Below are 19,229 nucleotides of genomic sequence, written 5' to 3'. Positions count from 1 at the left end.
TTTGAGACATTAGAGATGAAAAGATTTGGAAGAGACAAATTTGTTATATCATAACAGCTTGTGATAATAGGCATATATTTGTTTCAAATTAATGCAAAGTAAGTAAAATGCAAAAAGAGTTAGTATGTTTAACTGAGGTAGGGCACAGCAGGAATTTCCTGCTCAAAATATGGAGCAGCCCGACTGGGGTAGTACCTTGACCTTACAGAAGATCACAGCAAAATAATACTGTTTTCAAGCAGTATTGTGTTCCTGTTGGTGAGTAAGGTGACCAGAGCTCCTGGGGGATTGGGGATTGGGTCGTCAACGCGATGCTTCTGGTGTTGCAGGTGTCTATAAGCTACGGTACCATCAGGTGAGCCGTACGCTTGTTTGCCGACCTAGTGACATAAAAAAAATGGTTTTTTAAACGACGAATCAGTTATTAAAAAAGAAATGGTATACCACATGTTATTTTCGGCTTATAGCGACATTTTCCGATGATGCTTTGCCTAAAACAGATATACTTAGGATTTTCTTGGAATTTGAACTGGCGTTGTAATTTAGCCAGTGTTTTGTTTTCTTCATCAAATAACTTTCGATTATTTCGTTCAACATTTTTCTTTTCAGCGTCTGCGTTTTCCAATATTTTATCTCTGAAATTTTTTCGCACAAAGCAGAATTGTAAAAGTTGTTTTAATATCTAGACAATCGGTATTATTGCATTTTTATTTCTTACTTAGTTATAGAACCTTTTACGCCATTTTCCACAAATTCATTGTTTTGCTTAATTTTTTCATCATTAATATCTTTAATTATTTTATAGATATGTTGTTTTTCTACTGTATCACTCTTATTTTTATGGATCTTTAAATAAATAATTAGAATTATTCTAGAAGATATATTAAAACACTTAAAATTAACTCTAGGATAACGGTCGCTTTTTTTGGTTCTTAACTTCTTATATACAGCTATAATATGCAAATATGGAATTGCGTGGGGGACAGATTCCTTTAAGGATATCTTCTATTTTTTTTGTAACATTTGTATTATTATACCTCATCAAAAATATTTTTTTCTTTATTTTTTATTTTATCTTGGTATTTCCGGTGGACTTCTCTTACTCGTTCGTCATTTTCTTCTCGTTGCTTTCGCAGTTTCTGTATTTGTTTTTTATATGCTTCGAATTCATTTATCTGTTGTTTTTCTGAATAGATCTTGTTAACCTTAAATAGAATTACTACTGCGTTAGTTACCATTTACTAACAGATTTTTTTTTTTTATGTCACTAGGTCGGTAAACAAGCGTACGGCTCACCTGATGGTAAGCGACTACCGTAGCCTATAAACACTTGCAACACCAGAAGCATCGCAAGCGCGTTGCCGACCCACTCCCCAATCCCCCCAGGAGCTCTGGTCACCTTACTCACCAACAGGAACACAATACTGCTTGAAAACAGTATTATTTTGCTGTGATCTTCTGTAAGGTCGAGGTACTACCCCAGTCGGGCTGCTCCATATTTTGAGCAGGAAATTCCTGCTGTGCCCTACCTCAGTTAAAGATTGTTATTTGTCTATACATAAAAGTTAAAAAATCAGAAAATATTTCAACGCAATTTTCTCTCTGCTTGGCTTGAGTTTAAACTGCTTTTGGTTTAAGGTTTGTTGTTTTTACTGTGGTCAAAATGAGGTACTCATGAAAGAAGAGTTATAAAAGCGAAAAGTCATATATTTGAGTATTTTTTGTGGGAATATAGTTTTTTAAGTTTTCATTGTCTATAATAAATTTATCAGGAATTTCAAATAGACAATCGCGGTAAGCCAAACTTAAATTAACACTAATTTACAAAATTGTACAAAATCAGTTGAAAATAAAACCATTCGAAATCGTTTCGAAAAAAAAAAGTATATGTACTTTATTGTACCTTAATTTTTAATTCTTGATTTAATAGTTCTTCTTCCAATAAATTATACTTCACCGCTTCAGTTTTTTCTTTTTCCTTTTCTTTTATTTCATTTTCTTTTTGTTTTTTAGCTCTGAAATAATTGAATAAAACGATAGACAATAAGTGTTAGCATACATTTTAATTTCATTTTATTTCTATTTGTGGTAGCTTGTATTAGCTTTTTTGATGTTTATTCTGTATTAGTTATAGTTATAATAAGCTGTAAGCTATCCTAATAAAATAAAATAAAAATAAATAAATAAATAAATTATTTAATAAAGTTCGGAAGCTTGTATTATCATAAATAAGTTGAAAAAATAATCACATTGCCTGATTTATTCGCGCTACGTCCAAATTGTGCTGTTTTTTAAGTGCTTTTATTTTAATTTCATTGGATTCTGTTTCGTTCGCGATTTGTAGTGATGAATCGTCTGATTCGTTCTGTTTTACGAGATCAGCTTCATGTTTTATTTTCTTTTGAAATAATACCTGCTGCTCTCTTTCTTCTAGAGTCTTTGATTCCAGCAGAGCACTAAAATTATATTAATTAAAAAATAATAGTAGTTACACTTAAACTAATTCGTAAAATAACCGAAAATCAGGTATCAATAGCAATTTTTAAGGAGTGATTTTTTAAAAGAATCCGTTATCAGCTACAATAAAGTGAACCTCAAAAGTTGGCGTCCGTAGCAGGTGTCCTCAAATATTATTTCTCTCGCTTTTTTAATAGATTCCATCTTAATTTCATTTTTCTTTGTCGTCAGAAACTTTTTTACCGTTTCTATGTCTTGAGCATGTTTGACTTGTTTTTGTTTTTCTAGTTTACATACATGGCCCTAAATAAAACATTGTTAAAAATTTAGTTAATTATTATTTTAATATCATTGTAGAGACGCGATTTATAAAAGCAATAAGATTTTCGAATACTAAATTCGTATCTAATAAAAGAGAGGCATATATGGCAGGCAGGTTATAGTTTAATGACTTTTTTTTTGTAGTTTTAATTTTTTTATGGTCAATCACCAATAATGTATGAGTTTATATACTCGTATATAAATTGCATTATAAATTTGTGTAAAATATATGAAAACGTTTTTGAACTCCTTTTATTTTAACATATAGATTCATAGTAATACACTTTTTTTTAGAAAAAAAAACAATAGGGGAGAGTGGGGTAATCACGGACGCGGGGTAAACGCGGAAACGTTCGTTTGGCTATGTTAGAAAGGGTAAACTTAAGCTTACTAAGTCTACTCTTCTTTATTATATCTTTAAAACGTCTAAACTAACCGCAATTGTAATTTTGTTAAGGTAGACATTATTTTTACAAATTATCATTTTAAATAACATATATAATAGAATAAAAATTTGTCCCTTTTCATTTACCTGTACTGTGTCAGGCCACGTCTTGATCCAATTTTGGGATTGTTCGATTAATGAATTTATGTAATCGTTTTTATAAGATTTTAAACTTTTTGAACTTGATCTTCTTGGTGGTCGTCTTTTCAGACGGTCCCATTCAGTTTTGTTTAAAACTAAATAACTTGGACGGGCCATTGTAAAGAATTTCTTTACATGTATAATTATACATAAATAATGCTTTATTAAGATTGGAATCTACGTGACCATGATTTTCTGTTAATTGGAACGAAGTTTAAATTTTATAAATACGTTTTATAATTAACTAGCGGCCCGCCCCGGCTTCGCACAGTTGCAATTCTGATATTCAGTATAAAATCTAAAAAGCTAGTATAAAATAAATATTTGCAATGTAAGTGCAAAAAAATGTGTTAATTTACGACATCACATTAGAAACTTCTAAATCTACAGTGTTCCTCTACTATATTATGCATGTATTATACACATAAACCTTTCTCTGGAATCACTTTATTTACTAAAGAAAAACGCATCAAAATCCGTTGCGTAGTTTTAAAGAAATAAGCATACAGACACCGGGAAGCGACTTTGTTTTATACTATGAAATGAAGCATAATATAGTTGAAGTTTACTTAAATTTTATCAACTTGTTGGGTTTCATGTTTCATTTGGGTAGCATGTGTCTCTTTTAGAATAATCATTACAGGTAGGACTGTAAGTCGCTTTAGTCACTTATGATTATCGTCCGGAATTTTCTGCTCCGGGGATCGGGGCTTTGATTGCTGCCTTAGTCTGGGTGTAATATTTGTATTTATTTATACATGTATTATTTCTATGTATAAAAAAATAGGTGCAACAGTCGGCTGTTACCTATAACAAGCATTATTTGCTTACCGTAGGAACAAACGACCGTATCTGTATGTGATAATTATGTACGAGACATATTTGTATAGATATGTATTTATTATTTATTTATGTCTAATGAAACGGCTTCAATGGGTATTAAATATATTGCGAGAAAACAAAGCGAAAATAAAATGATAACACTAAATAAAATTAAATGGCCAGATACATATATTATTCAATACCAAATATTTCAACAAGTTTTTTTTTTATTGATATATATCAATAAAAAAAAACTTGATAAATTTTAAATGAAAAACAAAACATATAGGTACATAGCATAAAGTACTCATATAAATAAAATTGCTTGACATACATTAAGACGATAAATACATTTTATTTTTATTTTGTCATGACTTAGAATAAAAAAAATTATATTACTCTTAATCTTAACAACATCTATTTTTCATCCCCCTAAATGTTAAGAGTAGTCCACCCCTAATTTATTTTTTAAAAAAAATTATATTACTCTTAATTTTCAACCTTTCTACGATCAACCCCTATTTTTTCATCGCAATTTTTATTTTTTGTTATTTTTAATAATTTCCTTTAATTATGATTTTTTCGCAATTCAATTTGATCTCCTGCCTTCGCCGGTCGATAACTATCAATCGATCAGTTATCCCCGCTCTCTCGTCTACCGTTGTCACCTCTCATCCAGGAAACATCACGGAGTAGGGATGAGAATGAAGCCGAGCTCCTGTCTTACTCACTATACCGTTGTCGGCCATTTTTTTTTTGTTTTATTTGTGTATCGATCGTAGCAGTGACTGTTATACGTATTATTTTAATTTTTCTGTTCACTAAATAAAGCATACTTTCATTGTCTACAACGCTTTTGATTATAAGTAAATCCCCGCACACTTGTTTGCGCACACACGCACACTGCGCGTTCACGCTAGTTTTGTATAATAAGTAAATTTTATAGGGGAGAAGTGGCATGAATGAGCCAGGTTTTGAAAGAGCCACTTCTATTATTTCGGTAGTTTAGGAACGGATTTGCTTGGTGATTTTATTTTTAAGTAGCAGCACTGATTCCCTGTCACCTACAAACATTTGACAGTTCACCGGTATCAACGGACGCCGGTGCATTGAGTTAAAGTTTTTGACACTAAAAAGTAAGTATTTTACTTCATTTAAGTTATTTTTTGATATTTTATTGTAAAAAATTATAGGTACATGGATTGTAGACTGAGTTTGTGGATATATTTGGCTTTGCAGCTGCGTAAAAACTGAGTCTCAAAAGTTTTGATATTATTATTATTTTGAAGATTATATTTTTTTTAAGAATAAGTTTTGAAAGAGCCGGATGAATGGACTATAAAAGAGCTGACTCTTTCATAACCGGCTCGTTCATAATCCTGCATTTGAAATTTACAAAACCATCTGAAGCTCACGAAGAAAATGAGTAATAGACCAGAATATCAGACCATGTCTCCATTTAACCTCTACTCCTATGGTTGCGATGCCGAGTACTTCAAGGCAACAAATTATATTACCGGCAATGATAAGACCATTTTCTAAAGCGGGGCCACGACAAAACACGACAAGCAATAACAGAAAAATATCGTCTGCCATCGTAACTGACACACCCGAAATGAAAAAATTAGAAGAGAAAGAGGATAATGCAAAAAAAAAAAAACAAAAAATATTAAGAATCTGACTATAAAACAGTCCATAAAAACCCTTATACAAAATCAACAATAAATCAAAAAAATTCCATACTGCAAGGTGACTCTGATTCGTCTGACTCTATCGTATTGGGTGAAGTAAAAAAAGGTTGTTCGAAGAAAAACAAACTCCAAAACAAAGAAAAATAGTTATTATTGCGTACTTTGTCACAAAACATATGAAAACAGTGATGAAGATTGGTTTAAGTTAAAGTTTGTTCTGGTTGGGCTCACGAATCCTGTGGCATTAAGGGGAAATTTAACTTCTTTTGCAAGACATGCTTCTAATTTTAAGAAAATGACATTATATTTTAAAGTTCCTAAAAAGTCTGAATCTTAAAGTTAAGTAAATTCATAGTTAACACTTTAAAGCTCAAAGTGAGCAATTTTTTTTTGAAGTTGTTAAAGATTTAACGATGTTGTTTTTGATAGAAGATATTAATTATATTTTTGTTTGTTAAATTTTTGAGATTGTTATTAATGAAAAATAATCCGCCTCTAATATATTAAGATTATATATATTATTATAATAGTTATAACTGAATAATTTGTTAGGATTAATGACTTAAAATGACTGATAGAATATTATTTTTTTAAAGTCGTTACTTTATAATAAAAAGAATTTGTTAGAATTGTCGTTTTTTTTTATAGGAAAATAATTATTATTCAGCATAATTTTCACAATTACAATTTATAATACTGACTGGCTCATTCATAACTTTTGGTGGCTCTTTCAATACCGAAAAGTTATGAAACAGCCAAAAGACACATTTTTTAAAAATGAATACAAGACTGATTTTTGTAATGTTTTTAAGGTTTTTTCGCATGAAATGACAAATTTTAATAAATAAATAATAGTTTAACAAAAAAATATTATTATTTCTTTCATTAAAAGTATATTTCTTTGCTCTGTTTAGTAAACTGGCTCTTTCATGCCACTTCTCCCCTAATCGTTGTTTACAATTAAATAACAATATTAAATTTTGGCGCAAAGCCGTGTGCCACGCCTCATTTCAGGCGCTTTGAGTTTTTTTCTCGCTCTCAGAGTTCATCCATCATTGTCGTCCCGGCGTTATTTGCTGTATATTTTTGCATAAAAATAACTTTACTGAAAAAGGTTCGGGGTAAGATGAATAGCCCAATATGTTACTAGTTCATATGTAAGTTGAATTAAATTTAAAATTGTTTGTTTTATCGTATTTATTCTTTTTAATTTATTGTGGAAAGATGCTACATTATTTTTTATCTTATAGGTGAAAGGGAAAATGATGCTACATTACTACATGATCAAGGGTACTACGTACTACTTTGTTACACATATTGTTTGTGAATGTTACACATGCGGTTATTTTAAGGTAACTTATTTTAAATACTGACTTACTTACTTGTCTAGTTATGTATCAATGTTATGCGTATTAATTTTTTTTTGTTTTATAATGATGATTTACAGGTGAATAATAAAGGTTTCACGGAATGAATTTTATAAAATGGAATTTAAGTAACTAAGTATATAAGTGATTGCGCAATATTACCGACATATTTTTCCTATACTACTTTTATCAAAGGTTGCCTGAAAGAGATCGCTATATGCGATAAGACTGCCTTTGCATACACTATTTGTTTCTGTATCTAATGGTTCTATAATGTATCTTCTTTTTTGTGTGCAATACAGTTTTAATAAATTTAAATAATAAGTTGAAACCTTTTACGCCCAGCTTTTTGGTTTATGCTAAACGATGTAAAATGTATTTAATATTTTGTAAATATACTTAATACTTACTTCACTGTAATTTGAGATTTTAAAAGATTCTATTAAGAGAGAGAACTTAGATTTAAATTTAAAAAAAACGAGTGTGCTTAAGACCACACGATAGAAGTAAAACTTCTACACAATAGGCCTGCACTGTGTCTTAGATATACGAAACGTAATTGGCTATGAGAGAAAGAGAGAAAGAAAATGTGTGCTCGAATCTTACTCTCTTGCTCCGCTCGCCTCGCGCTATCACACTTTTCGTAGCGCTCTCGTTACGCATTAACCAGCTTACTCTCCAAGTCAAGTAGGTATGCGTAATAAAGTTTTACTTAAAAAAAATATTTTGAAAAACAATCTAAAAAAAGTCAATACTCTGAACCATTTCTATAAATATATTGATATTGATGCTTGAGTTATATTTTTTGTCACGCTATCGATGAGATAAAATATGAGCAAATATCTCTTGAGATTAAACTGAATGTATTGCACTTATAAAAAATGGTTCGAAAAGGAAAAGCACTTGAGTGTCAGGTAGCTGACCCACACTAACGAGGAATGCTAATTAAAAAGGAACAAACAACAAAACGTGACTTTATTTTGTGTTTTAAAACAAATACTCTAATTATAAACGACTTTTAGACTTATCAGTATCGCTTCAGCCTGTAATATCCCATTACTGGGCATAGGCCTCTTTCCCCATGCAGGAGAAGAATCAGAGCTTAATCCACCACGGTGCTCCAATGCGGATTGGCGGATATATTCCCTACTATGAGTAACGGTCGCTATCAGGTGTGCATGTAACAACCGGGACTGGCTTATCAGTAAAAATTAAAAAATTTAAAAAGCGAAAAAATATTTTTTTAAATTTCTTTTTTTGTAAATAAAATCATATTATATCTATTCATATAGGGGTAAAGGTGGTACCAATCAGTAATCATTCAATACCAACGAACTTTGAAAGTTCATGTTTTCTTTCATTGAAGTAGAGTACAGCAGGAAAACTCTTAAAGAAAATCACAAGAAATAATATTGGTTTTAAGAAGTGTTGTGTTCCTGGTAGTTACAGCTCCTAGGGAGTGTATGGTCGGCAACGCGCTTGCGATGCTTCTGGATTGCAGGCGCCTATAGGCTAGGATACCCGCATGCTGCATGCATGCAGGCGGGCTGCACGTTTGTATACCGCTCTAGTCGTATAAAAAACTTTCATGCTTTTTCATTTCTAAGCTTCGTGTTTCTCTAAACAGTATTTGATATATACGCATTCTAATCTGCTATAAAATTATATCCGTGTTATCGAATTACCAGTCACACACCCAAAGCTCCATTACAAATGCAATGCACACATTACTTCTTATTTCAGGTGTTTGTCAGTAATAAAGACTTACAAGCGACCAAGTTGGAAAACTATAAATTTCACTTTATGTCGGAAAACTTCGTATCGGTTCTCTTGGTAGCGCGCTTAGTTTGATGTAATTGATTGGCGACTTAACTTAAAATATAACTCTTTTTGCGACTTACGACACTCGATAATGTCTTTTTAAACTTTTAACTGGATATAATTTATTTCAGTCTCTAGATGAGCTTTTTAGGTTAATAAATTTAAATATAGAATAAATGTAGATAACCAAAATTTTCGATTTTAAATTGTAGAAAATGTAATAAATTCTACTTTTGATGAATTACATTTATTTGGCTAGATAAAATTTTAATTATTTTTGAAATAAGTAATAAATTTTTCATGTCATCTATTTTATTATTTAGGTATTTATTGTATGTAAATAAACAAATCCTATATATAATTGTTAGTTGAGTTTCTGTCCTTTTCAGATTGTTTTACTTAAGTCGTGATGTTATGTTTTACAGCCTATCTAATTTTAAGCCTTTTTTAATGATACAAAACACAAGAAATTTCAGTTTCGATACAGCAATCAATGACTAATTTAGAGCGCTTGTTTGTATAAGTCAAGACTGATTCGGACCACACATGATACGTATATTGTCCGCAAAGATTTTAACACTTCACCGACAATCCGGACGGCTACATCTGTGCACCGTTTAAATTAAAAGTAATTTTCTTATGCAGAATTAATTAATGACTAACGAGCTCAATAGGGTTCATCAAGCGGAAGCTATAAAGAGAGATAGAGAGATGCTAGTAAGCTCTTGTAAGAAAAGGACGGTCTGCTGCCCGAAGTTGAATGAATTTATGCCGGTCTATTTAGTAACGCGTCAATTTGGCGCGAGTAAGGTTGTGTGAGAGGTAGTGGTTTAGATGTTATAAAAAGCCCGCGAAGTGCGTACACATTTTCCGAAATATTTATTTTCAATCCGTGCGTTTTTATTTTTATTTTTTAACTGATTATGGTATAAAAATATCTTAAATAGTAATTAAATAGTCAAGTGTTGTGAGATAATTTTTTTTCATTCTATCAGGATCTTCTCGAAAAATATAGGTAAGTAATAATAAAGATAAGACATGTCCGGGAGTGCGCTTTGAAGTGATATATGAGAGTATGAGATGAACGTAGCCAAAAATAACCAGATAGGTATATTAGAAACATCGAATGAATGTTTAGTAGGCTTGGCTACCTGCTATAAATCAAAATCAAAATCAAAAACAGCTTTATTCAAATAAGCCCCAAAAGCACTGTCGAATCGTATTTTACAAATTAAAACTTTAAAAATAAATTATGATTTTTGTAAAAGTAAAGCTTCCACCGATTCGGATTATAGATTCTGCAGAGAAAAATCGGCAAGAAACTCCGCAGTTACTGTTTTGAAAAATAATATATGAGCGTTTTAGTACAAAATTAGTAACATGTTGCATAAAATACAGCGTCACTAAGTCCATACATACACACACATATACACATATACACATATCTTTATCAACTATGCACCGAATAATAAGCTTTATCTATTATTATTTTTTTAAATAAAACCTTTAAATTTATATTAAGAAAATTCCAAAATCATCTGTGGGATTTTATTATACATGCGAATACTATAACCCAGAAAGGAGACGTTTACTTTGTGCAGTCGGAAACTTGGAGCTACAATTTTGTTATTACTTCTGGTGTTTACAATGCGATTATTACTATTTATTTCAAAACAATGAATATTCTGGTAAATATACATAATATTGTTATAAATATATTGAGGCGCTATTGTTAATATGTCAACTTTTTGAAAAACATCCCGTAGGGAGACTCGAGCTCCAAGATCGTAAATGCCACGAATAGCCCTTTTTTTGCAAGATGATCAAGTGAATTGAGTGCTGTAAAGGACTCACTATAGACGCGCCACGGTCGCTTAGACCGAATATAAAACCATCATATCAAAAATTTCGATCTAACGAGTACATCGTTCCATAGCTTAATTGACTAAAGCACCGACACGGTAAGTCGGAGATGCAGGTTCGATCCCCGCTGGAACGGTCGATTTTTGATAAAAAAATTGTTTAGAATTTCCTGTGTGGGTAACACAAAAATAAATCGTACGAAATAATAAAAATTCAATTGTTTATGCTTGAACTTTATTTGAAATCTTAAGTAGCAATTTCCGTAGTTTGAAAGACGCACATGTTGAACATTTTTCCCCCTTAATTTCCTCAACTTTGTGGGTTCCCTTTTGATTTATGAGAAAAGTTGTGAAAAGAAAAACGAACTTTTTGTATTCCTTTGAATACGTTTACGTTTTACGCCAGTAATGCGATAACAATAAACGGAAAATTTTCGATATAAAAATACTTTTGAAGCCACTTTATAATATTTTCTTATTTACATAAAATTTAAAACGATTTATGAAAATAATGATTCTATTTTTGTAACTCAATGAACACACTTCAGCCTATCGCAGTCCACTGCTGGACATAGGCCTCCCCAAGTTCGCGCCACACGTCCCGGTCTTCCGCAATCCTCATCCATCCTACACCGGCAATCTTACGTAGATCGTCGGTCCAACGGGCGGGAGGACGTCCCACACTGCGTTTGCCAAGATGCGGTCTGCACTCTAGGACCCGTCTACTCCAACGGCCATCGGTCCTGCGACATAGATGACCAGCCCACGGCCACTTCAACTGGTTAATTCTGTGGGCTATGTCGGTTACTTTCGTTCTCTCGCGGATAGTCTCATTTCTAATCCTGTCTTTGAGAGAGACCCCAAGCATAGCCCGTTTCATTGCACGTTGAGCGACTTTAAACCAGTCCCTTCGTCAGTGTCCACGTCTCGGCTCCGTATGTTAACACAGGCAGGACGCATTGCTCGAAAACTCTTGTCTTCAAGCATTGCGGAGTGAAGACTCGACGGAGTCTGCCAAACGCCGCCCAGCCCAACCGAATCCTCCTATCGGCCTCCTTCTCGAAGTTGTTGCGGCCTAGTTGGATAGTATGGCCTAGGTAAATATAATCCTGAACAATTTCGAGAAGGGTACCATCGACCGATACCGGTATCGGTATGACTTGGTTGTTAAACATAACTTTCGTCTTATCCAAGTTCATACAGAGACCGACACGTCGGGAGGACTCGTTTAGGCCAGCATTTGGCCTAACTCATCCAGCGTCTCCGCAAAGATGACAATATCGTCGGCGAAACGAAGGTGAGAGATGAATTTACCGTTGACGTTGATGCCTCGTTCCCCCCAATCCAAGGTCTTAAAAACATCCTCTAGCGCAGTGGTAAACAGTTTCGGTGATATTACATCCCCCTGTCTTACCCCACGCCGGAGGGATATAGGTCTTGTTCTTTGGTCATTGACATGAACGGTCATCGTTGCCGACGAACTCAATGAAAGTAATATCGATATACCATAAAACTTAATATTAGTTATTATGGAGTTTTTCATATCACAGAAAATTTTTCAGTAGGTACGTTTATTATTACTGAAAGACATTGTTAATACTTAAAAATAAAAAATAGATATTATTAATATTACTAGCATACTATGCTACTTATGTTCAGTTTTACGTAAGTTATCGCTCTTAAAATTATTCATTTAATAATATTTTAATTTCTATTAATTTTTTGTATCTCTATTGACTGTATTCTCTATTATCTTCTCATTATTTTTTGTTAGATAATAAACTGGTAATTATTTCTTAAATCGTTTATAACTATTTTATACCAACAAAGATAGTATAGCAATAAAACAATGTAATTTCAAATCTGTTTTTAACTACCGGCTTTGATATGAGCTTTACGTCTGCTTACCCGTTTGTAATTAAAATATGTTGGGATCTGGACTATGAAATAACCTTTCATAATTTAGTAAATTATTTCATAATTATATCCTCCATTAAAACTGATGGTCATACAGCCAAATTTATAAATATATTTTACGAAAATCAATGGGTTTAGAGCAGCGTTACTAAGTAAATAAATTAAAAATAATTGGAACCTTTTTCAATTCTAGTCGATAATTTAATCAATTCTAAGTGAACATTAATTTGTGCAATAAGTAGGTAAAAATAGGAAAAGCATATTTAATGTCATTTTAACCGACAGGGAGGATTTATTTAAAAATTTACACTATAATACAGATACTTAAATATGGAAAAATCCTTAGTAAACATATAGTTTGTCCGTTTTACGTTTAGGCTTCAAATGAAATAAAAGCAACTCAAGTTCTAAATACATAAAAGGTTTTTCATAAATTTAATTTAGTTAGTAGCCTCCGTACCCTACAATATACAGATATATAAAATTGTACACTTCAGAAATAAACCTTTTTTTTTACACGGTCACCAAAACAATGAATTTAATAAAAAAATTAAGATTTTTCCCATCTTAATTTTTTCTTATATAACTAAATAAATAAATTAATTAATTAATAAACTTGGACGGAAAACAAGCGTACGGCTCACCTGATGGTAAGCAATTACCGTAGCTTATAGAAGCCTGCAAAATCAGAAGCCTCGCAAGCGCGTTGTCGACCCTATCCCCAATCCAGGAGTACTACCTGTACTACCCCAGTCGGGCTGCTCCATATTTTGAGCAGGAATTTTCCTGCTGTGCCCTACCTCAGTTAATATTCATCACTTCATTCACTATAACAATATAAAGTAGGGTCTACCTTATGCGTGCGGTATCGCTTGAGGTTTTATATTACATTCATACATATAAATTAACTTTATCCATTTGTGTTGTAAAATATTCAGTAGTTTTATATGTTAAGTAATCATTAGCTTCAGAAGAGCCTAAACTACTTTACTGGATAAAAGGATGCAGGGGCGTAGAAGAGAGTTACGGATGGGAAAAGGTGACAATGTTGCCTTCAAACTTTTACACTAACCATAAAAAACAAGTTTGTAACTGTATAAGTAACTAATTAACATCAGTTTTCTGTTAGAATGAGATACTTTTCTGGTCGAATCACCGATATAGATTTTAGGTATAAGTTGTGTTAATCATTATTAACTTTGCTTTTAGAGTATAAAAACACAAAATATATAAAAAGTGGATAAAATACGGAATTGATAGGAGACGTTTGTGCTTTTGACATTGTTGTGCGAAGGAATCAACTTGTCAAAAAATGGTTCATTTTTGGTTACATTATCGGCAGCAGTGTGGCAGATTACGCTCTATCCAGTCCAGACAGCCGTTGGCTGTTTAATAACAGAAGTTTAAACAATATATATATATATATATATATTATATTTAATATATATATATTTAATACTACAACTTATAAGTATATTTAAGTAATCTTTCACATATTATAAACTAGCACGTTTCTTGATTTTACATCTTTTTTGTTATAATACAAAAATATCCTACGTTACTTCTGAGTGATGAAGCGCTCTACTAGGAAAATAAATAATTATCAAATATGGGTCAGTGGTTTTAAAGTTACGTTAGATAAGATTGTTCAACAAATCCTACCTAGATTTACTCAAGTATAGATTTTAGTTAAAATTATTGTTATACTTTACATTACAAGGTATGCTATTTTAGGTAACACGGAAAGTCAAATAATTTCTCTTACTTTCTTCGCGCTATTTACAAAGTATGTTAAGGTACAAAAACCATTCATCAAAGTCATGAGTGCCGAATTACATAAATTATTAAGGTAAAGGCACTCTGGGGCACCGAGAGCGCTCTATTGCCTCGAAAAGAGGACGCTACGGCGACATGGCCGCAGCTTCCTTAGTGCCTCGTTGGCTCGGAACGTCCGCCTAGGTCTACCCCTTCCAACCCTTCCATCCACACTTGCCTTTTACACTTTTTTCGTCAATCGTTCTTCACTCATTCTCTCGACAAAAAAGACGAAAGAAATATAGAAAAAGACGGAAGAAATATGGATAAAATATGTGAAAGTTAAAAAAAAAATAATCAAAATTATTTAAATTATCGAAAATGATTTTTTTTACTTTTGTACATAGTAAGAAATAAAAATTACTAACACAATGTCACAATTATCTTCAGAGAATTTGTAAGCTTAGTTTTTTGACCGACTTAAAAAAGGAGGAGGTTCTCAATTCAACTGTATTTTTTATGTGTGTCTCCTCATTAGTTCATGAATTTGTTGTAGTTATAGAAACAATTTTTCAGATGATGGAAAGATAAGACGTGGCGTGACGTCATGCAATCATGGCAGTCCGAAGAAGAATAAAAGCAGAAGAAGACAGCAGATGGAAGTCGAAATTACTCTTTGCGGCTATCACGCTTGTCAATGCTCATGCCCAAGGTAAGGTTTTATAACCAAAATTCTGGTCCTTATAATTAATTATAAACCTATCTTCATATATTTGAACTGGGTTCTTATTAATTGGAACGAAGTTCCTTACGGCAGACTTGACATTTGGCTGGGCGACCGAATTGAAAAAAAATGTGACACTAAAACCGTAAGAAAAATATATAACGGAAGTGACGTAATATCAGCCACACGACTGTATAATATGACGTTTGTAAAACTAAAATATTCATAGTAAACTTTTTTAAAATTATTTATGTAATTTTATACTGTCGACAAAAATAAATATAGACATATATATTTTTTATTTCACTTAATAGTTTGAATTATTATTATTATTGGAACGAAGTTCCTTACGGCAGGCTTGACATTTGGCTTGGCGACCGAACTGAGAAAAATGTGAGACTAAAATCGTAAGAAAAATATATAACGGAAGTGACGTAATATTAGTCACACGACTGTATAATATGACGTTTGTAAAATTAAAATATTACTAGTCAACTTTTTTAAAATGATTTATGTAATTTTATACTGTCGACAAAAATAAATAGACACATATTTTTTTATTTCACTTAATAGTTTGAATTATTATTATTATAATTTTTTATGTAACCGGACGTCACTCCACCCGCCCAATATATAATGATACATATATTATAATAAATACTTATATAAATAATATAGTAAATTTACTTATACTTACATATATAAAAATAAACGGGTAGAGGAATACGCCCCGGCAGGGAGATCAAACGGTCGGGGTTAGGGCTGCTTATTATTATTATTATTTTGTTAGATTTATTTTATTTTACGGTATTTGTTATTTTCTAAAATACTAAATTTCCTAAATACTTTTACGTACTTAATAAAAACCAATCAACAAAAAAAAAAAAAAAAATCAAGAACTAGAAAATATATATAAAATTCAACATATTTTTTTTCAAATTGTGTTGCTTCTACACTATCCGAAGGAACTTTCCTACCTGGTGTCCCATGACACCACATAATTTTTAATATTATTTTTAATAACTATAAATTAGCAGATTTCGCTCAAATTTATCGAAAATTTTAACTCATGAAATTGGGTAGAACGAGCCTGGCACCGCTGAATTCAAGTAGTTAATTTGCTTTTGTGTACACGTAGCGAGAGAAAATTTTGAAAATTATTGAAGATATTTTAGCGTAGTGGCAAATGTTAGGTGTCTAGTTTGGTTACGGTCTCGAGTTCGATCCCTGCAAGTGACAAATATTTCTATAAGACAAGTAAATGTTTTTTGCTGTTTGCCTTTATTGTGTACTATTTATAATTTTCGATATTGTGCATAGCGATTACAATTATTATTTTGAAATTAAAAACATTGTAACTACAAGATAATAATTACCTACATTTTTGTCAATATGTTTATTAAAAGATGACATAATATAAACAATTAATTTTTATAATGATAGTATGTGAATTTTGTTTTGTTCGTGTGTATGATAAAGATAATAAGAATGGCCCTGGAAGTAATAGTTCACGTTATCAGTGTTATTAGACGGCAACTTATCACGACGGAAGTTATATGAATAATGAAGTAATGAATTGAGTAGGTAATCATTGGCTTTTATTAATTTAGTAATATTACAAAACTGTTTATAAGATGTTTTATAACACGTCAAATCATATCAAACTTATAAGACTCAAACTTATTTAATGATAGTTACGTTTATCAGCCTAGTTCTTTAATATATTTTGACTGCTAAATGAAAGACGGCGATTGTTTTCAGTTACATAGTAGGTAGCTCTTATTCTATCTTCGCTTTTATAAGTGTCTGAAATTAGAAACAACAACAGTGTTGTAAAATAAGTAACAATGTCATGTTTCTAATTTTTTTAATGTCAAAATGTGTAGATTCATATATTTAGATAATCCTAAATAGAAATATCTAACTAAATGTTTAAATCTAATTTACTCTGATGTTAAGTAAGCAAGAGCTAAAAGAGATTATTTGAGAAACAATCCCACTTACGAATGAGTTTTGCAGTATAGAAAATATGTTGTTCCTGTTGAGATGTTGTCAGTGGTAAGACCGCAGTATTTGCGTAATAAATATAATCAAGAACTTAGAAAACGAAGTACGTAAATGACATTTAGAACAAGAAAATCGGGTATTTTTGATAACGTCTATTTATCCAAATCGTTGTAAATATATTTCAATACGCGCAATAACCGTATTACACTGCTAGATATATTATTAAACGGTATAAAGCTACTGCTAGTTCTTATTCTCATTGCATTAAAGATCAGGTTTGTACTAAGATAGAATTATTTAGTGATCCGTTCCCTATATTTTGCATGTAAAGCGGGCGCCTAGTAAGCCTAACCATTAACTAAATACTTTATAGTAAGCAACTTTATAGAATATCACTCGATTATCTAGTCTAGTTGCTGTAATCACAGTAGTTTTGTCTTGTCCCCATCAATCTATGAGGGCTGCTTCCTATAATTTCGTTTCATTGAAATCCGGCTAGAGGGAAAAAGACATGGCTCAGTATAAAACGAACGTTCAAGTGAATTTACATTAAGTGCTTTCACTATAATCCTTATGTTTAATGTAATGCTATTCAATAATTCATTGAAGATTATAAGGTTAATTGAATGTTGGTTAATAGCAGTTATTTTAAAATTTAAATTCCGTTTCTTGTTATTACGTAATCTGTTATATATGTGCTTATTTAAGATTATAGTCATAAAAGTTAATCAAAAGATCAAAAGATTCCTTGATTGAAAAATTTGTGTAGGACGATTGAGACAATTATCATTTGTCTTACAAACATAACAGACATTTCGAACATTAACGAAATTGTAATATTACAGTTTGTAAATACATATATTTTTTCATCTAGTAACTTTATTAAATAAAACACAACTTATAAATTACACGTTAACGATTATAGCGCTGTTTACATGTTGTGCTACTAATAGTCTAAGATCCGAACTAGACGTGATCTTTACCCATCTGCTTAGTGAGTAAAAATCAAATAAATATCTTGTTTAGTATGTTAAAGGGTTGGCTTGGAAATTCTTGGCCAGGCTATATTTTATCCGGCAAGCGCCATTCAAACCAGACTTTTAGCAGGTAACCCCATGTCATCGTATTTGCTTTGAAACAGCGCTTATTTTGATTTAATATTTATTTATTAAACATGTGGGTGAGATTAACTAGAATAATATATATATATAACTGTTTATATCTGCCAATCCAGTAGTTATGTCTGGAAAATAATAGACCACCCAACGTTTGCATTTTCTACAAGCTTCTAACTGTCGATAGGTAATAAATTTATTCTTGAAACTCATAGGGGCATATGTAAATAAAAATAAATTTTTCAATTTTGAATTTTATATAGTCTGGATAGGAACTTTTAGTCAAATCTTTCGTGATTATTTTTCTAATAGTTATACTAAAATAAATATAAAATAATTATCATCCATTAAGCAGATGGGTGAAGTTCGTCTCTAGTTTGGATCTTCTACTATAAAATTTTTTCTAATATATTTCAAAAATAGTAAATTGATAAATATCTCGCGTACGTCGTAGCAGCGCGAGCGCTCCACACTAGTGTAATAAATCTTGTGTATAATAAATCAAAGCGGGTCATTACGTCCAATCAAATTAGTTTACTGTAAACACTAAACCTGAAGATTCATCGTAAGCGGACTTTTAAGTTGAAAACCGTGTCATAACGACTACCATCAATCTTTTCTAGTCTTTACATTAATATGGGTGACTCTTTTTAATTAGTAGTATAACTCTCTTAAATTTGGATCACTTTCGACGGTTGAGTGCAAGTAGTTTACGAAGTAGATCAAAAGGTTTATGTCGTCATATGTAACTGTCGCCGGCGCTTTATTGTGGCGGTCCCAGCTG

The 19,229-nt window shown here is 31.6% G+C and overlaps 2 protein-coding genes across 2 annotated transcripts in view; one reads left to right on the top strand and one right to left on the bottom strand.

The window, feature by feature from the left end:
• Nucleotides 1-714: 714 nt before the first annotated feature.
• Nucleotides 715-2,762, bottom strand: LOC123660167 (interaptin-like). The gene is made up of 5 exons (XM_045595269.1): nucleotides 2,594-2,762; nucleotides 2,250-2,456; nucleotides 1,904-2,015; nucleotides 1,104-1,205; nucleotides 715-846 (listed from the first exon to the last, which is right to left on the bottom strand). The coding sequence occupies exons 1-5, from the start codon at nucleotides 2,659-2,661 to the stop codon at nucleotides 715-717; spliced, it is 621 nt and encodes a 206-aa protein (XP_045451225.1). The 5' UTR covers nucleotides 2,662-2,762.
• A 7,087-nt stretch (nucleotides 2,763-9,849) lies between these two features.
• Nucleotides 9,850-19,229, top strand: part of LOC123660285 (reversion-inducing cysteine-rich protein with Kazal motifs) — a 50,289-nt gene continuing 40,909 nt past the window's right edge. The window contains exons 1-2 of the mRNA XM_045595380.1: nucleotides 9,850-10,080; nucleotides 15,176-15,311. Coding sequence (XP_045451336.1) covers nucleotides 15,215-15,311 — 97 coding nt within the window. The 5' untranslated portion in view covers nucleotides 9,850-10,080; nucleotides 15,176-15,214. The remainder of the gene's footprint in view (nucleotides 10,081-15,175; nucleotides 15,312-19,229) is intronic.

Source organism: Melitaea cinxia, chromosome 15 (assembly GCF_905220565.1).
Source record: "Melitaea cinxia chromosome 15, ilMelCinx1.1, whole genome shotgun sequence".
NCBI lineage: Eukaryota > Metazoa > Arthropoda > Insecta > Lepidoptera > Nymphalidae > Melitaea > Melitaea cinxia.
Note: the sequence above shows the minus strand (reverse complement) of the source record. Positions and strands in the feature narration are given on the sequence as shown.

Coding starts and splice junctions, on each gene's coding strand:
- LOC123660167 (XM_045595269.1), bottom strand. CDS start 2,661: ATGGAATCTATTAAAAAAGCGAGAGAAATAATATTTGAGGACACCTGC. Junction 2,457..2,593: donor TACGGACGCCAACTTTTGAG/GTTCACTTTATT, acceptor ATATAATTTTAG/TGCTCTGCTGGAATCAAAGA. Junction 2,016..2,249: donor GCGCGAATAAATCAGGCAAT/GTGATTATTTTT, acceptor CAATTATTTCAG/AGCTAAAAAACAAAAAGAAA.